Genomic DNA, 2,621 nt, shown 5'->3' with positions numbered 1-2,621 from the left:
ACGACTGCAGAAGAATCGATGCATTTAAATTATCCTGCTGGCAAAGAATATTGCAAGTACCAAAAGAATAAACAAACATGATCCCAAGGGCTCAGGTGGAGAGCAAACGTTTTGAGAATGATGATGGCAACAAATGTACAAACGCGCTTGACGCAATGATGGATGGATGGGTTGTGATGAGAGTTGTATGAGCCCCCAATGAAATGATTTTTAAAAAGAACAATAAACAAATGTGTTTTGGAAAATGTTTATTGCTGTTGTGAGTTTTAAGAGTTCTTTATAGATTCAGGGTATTGAACCTTCATCAGATAAATGGTTTCCCAAGTAGTTTCTCCTGTGTATTATCTTTTCACTGTCTTGCTAATGTCCCTTGATGCACAGAAGTTTTTAATGTTGATAAAAATCGTATTTATATATTTTTCCTTCTGTTGCTCATGATTTTGGTATAATATTTAGGAATCAATCCATTATGGTCTGGGTCCTTAATTTAGGTCATCGGTCCATTTAAAATTAATTTTTAATACTTGTATATGCTATGATGATGGATGGCTTTCACGTCATTCTTTTGAGGTTTTCCCAGTACCATTTGTTGAAGAGACTCCTCTTTCCCATGGAATGGATTTGGCGCCCTTAAAAAAAAAAACAATTCACCACAGAGGCCTGGGTTTATTTCTGGATTCTCAATCCCATTCCATTGTTTTAAACATCTACCCACATAACCAGTACCCCCACACTTCTGCTTTTTGTTTAATCAAATAGTTTTTGGCTGATTAGGGCTCCTTTCAGTCCCCTATGAATTGGAGGGTCTGCTTTTCCATTTTTATAAAGAGTTTTAATAAGAAATGTTGTAGTATCTAAAGATCACTTTAAGGAGTCCTGGTGGAGTAATGGTTATGCATTGGGCTGCTAACTGCAAGGTCAGCAGTTCGAAACCACCAGCCAGCTCCGAGGGAGAAAAAGGAGTTTTTGTACTCCCAGAAAGAGTTCCAGTCTTGGGAACCCACCGGACCAGTTGTACCTTATCCAATAGGGTTGCTGAGAGTCAGAATTGACTAGATGACAGTGAAATAGATCACTTTGGGCTGTTATGGCACCTTAAAGATACTGTTTTCCAATCCGTGAGCATGGGCTGTTTTTCCATTTATTTAGAGTTTTTTAATTCAGTTTTTTAATTCAGGGTAAAAGTCTTTCACCTCCTTGGTAAAGTTCTTAAGTATTTTATTATTTTTCATACTATTGTAAGTTTTTATCGCTGGCTTATAGAAACACAAATTATTCCTCGGTGCTGGTCTCGTATCTTGCTACTTTGCTGCAAATAGTCCTTCTTCTCAAATATAATAAGAGGCCACTGAGGGCTTAGGCGGAACTTGTCCAAGGAAAATACGTTTGCATATATGTGTTTCAAGAGTGGATTATTACACACACTGTGACTGCATTGTCCTTGTGGCTACACGCCTTATATTATAAGCCTTATTCTGCTTTTGCAACGGGGCATCCAATGGCTCCACTCTAATCAGATGTCAGATTTCTTTAATGCAAGGAAACAGGGCATTTTGCTTGGGAAGAGCACTTGACTTTGGCAATGAGACGCACCATCTGTGCAATAATTGTCTTTTCTCCAAACACCTCCACCATGTGAACATTACGTTTCTCCTTCTGTGAGGAGGAACTACTTCATGCGCGTGTTCAGAGTCAATTCACCCAAGTTCAGTGTTTCCAAGCTGAGGAGCAGAGAATGCCATAAAAGTCCAAAGTATGGGGCCGCGGATGTTGTTATGGAGGTGCCGGCTGGGCACCGGAGTGCCCTCGAATCCCGGATGGAGCCTGGGCGGGGGAGAATGCGCGCGGGCCCGCAGCGACGGCCCCTACTCCCGCACAGCGCTCTATGAGCTGCTCGGCGTTCCCGCCACAGCCACACAGGCGCAGATCAAGGCGGCCTACTACCGGCAGAGCTTCCTCTACCACCCGGACCGCAACTCGGGCAGTGCCGAGGCTGCCGAGCGCTTCACCCGCATCTCCCAAGCCTACGTGGTGCTGGCCAGTGCCACCCTGCGCCGTAAGTATGACCGCGGCCTGCTCAGCGACGAGGACCTGCGCGGCCCCGGCGCCCGGCCGTCCAGGACCGCCGCGACCGAGGCTGCCGGCGCGCCCCGCTCCCAAGCATCCGCCTCCCGCGGCCACAGCACAGGGCAGGCGGCGTCGGGGACCAATCGCACCATGTTCAACTTCGACGCCTTCTACCAGACCCACTACGGAGAGCAACTAGAGCGCGAGCGGCGCCTCCGGGCTCGGCGCGAGGCCCTCCACAAGCAGAAGGAGCGGGCCCAGAAAGGCTTCCACTGGGACGACACCCGAGACGTGACTTTCAACTTTCTGTTCGTTGCCATCCTCGTCGTCATCGGCTGCCGAATGTAACTGGGGAGCGGAGGGAAGGGGAACCAGTCCCAAAGAAGTGGCCCAGCAGCCCTTGAAACTTTCCCCTTCCATTGTCTTCCTCTGCTGGGACCCCCAAAGAACTGCTCACCCGACCCTCCTCCCGCGCCCCGCACCCCAAGCCTAACGATTGATCTGATGTCCCTCTCCCCACGAGCCCGAGAAGGAGGCCTCCGAAAGAGACTCCA

The 2,621-nt window shown here is 48.0% G+C and overlaps 1 protein-coding gene across 1 annotated transcript; it reads left to right on the top strand.

The window, feature by feature from the left end:
- The first annotated feature begins 1,767 nt into the window (after positions 1 to 1,767).
- LOC142454669 (dnaJ homolog subfamily C member 30, mitochondrial-like) lies at positions 1,768 to 2,415 on the top strand. Its single transcript, XM_075555868.1, has one exon. The coding sequence runs from the start codon at positions 1,768 to 1,770 to the stop codon at positions 2,413 to 2,415; it is 648 nt and encodes a 215-aa protein (XP_075411983.1).
- Positions 2,416 to 2,621: the final 206 nt, after the last annotated feature.

This window comes from Tenrec ecaudatus, chromosome 8 (genome assembly GCF_050624435.1).
Source record: "Tenrec ecaudatus isolate mTenEca1 chromosome 8, mTenEca1.hap1, whole genome shotgun sequence".
Taxonomy (NCBI): Eukaryota; Metazoa; Chordata; class Mammalia; order Afrosoricida; family Tenrecidae; genus Tenrec; species Tenrec ecaudatus.
The sequence above is the reverse complement of the archived record's forward strand: the minus strand, read 5'-3'. Positions and strand labels throughout refer to the sequence as shown.

Bases quoted from the DNA above. Each gene is read 5' to 3' on its own strand.
- LOC142454669 (XM_075555868.1), top strand. From the start codon at position 1,768: ATGTTGTTATGGAGGTGCCGGCTGGGCACCGGAGTGCCCTCGAATCCC.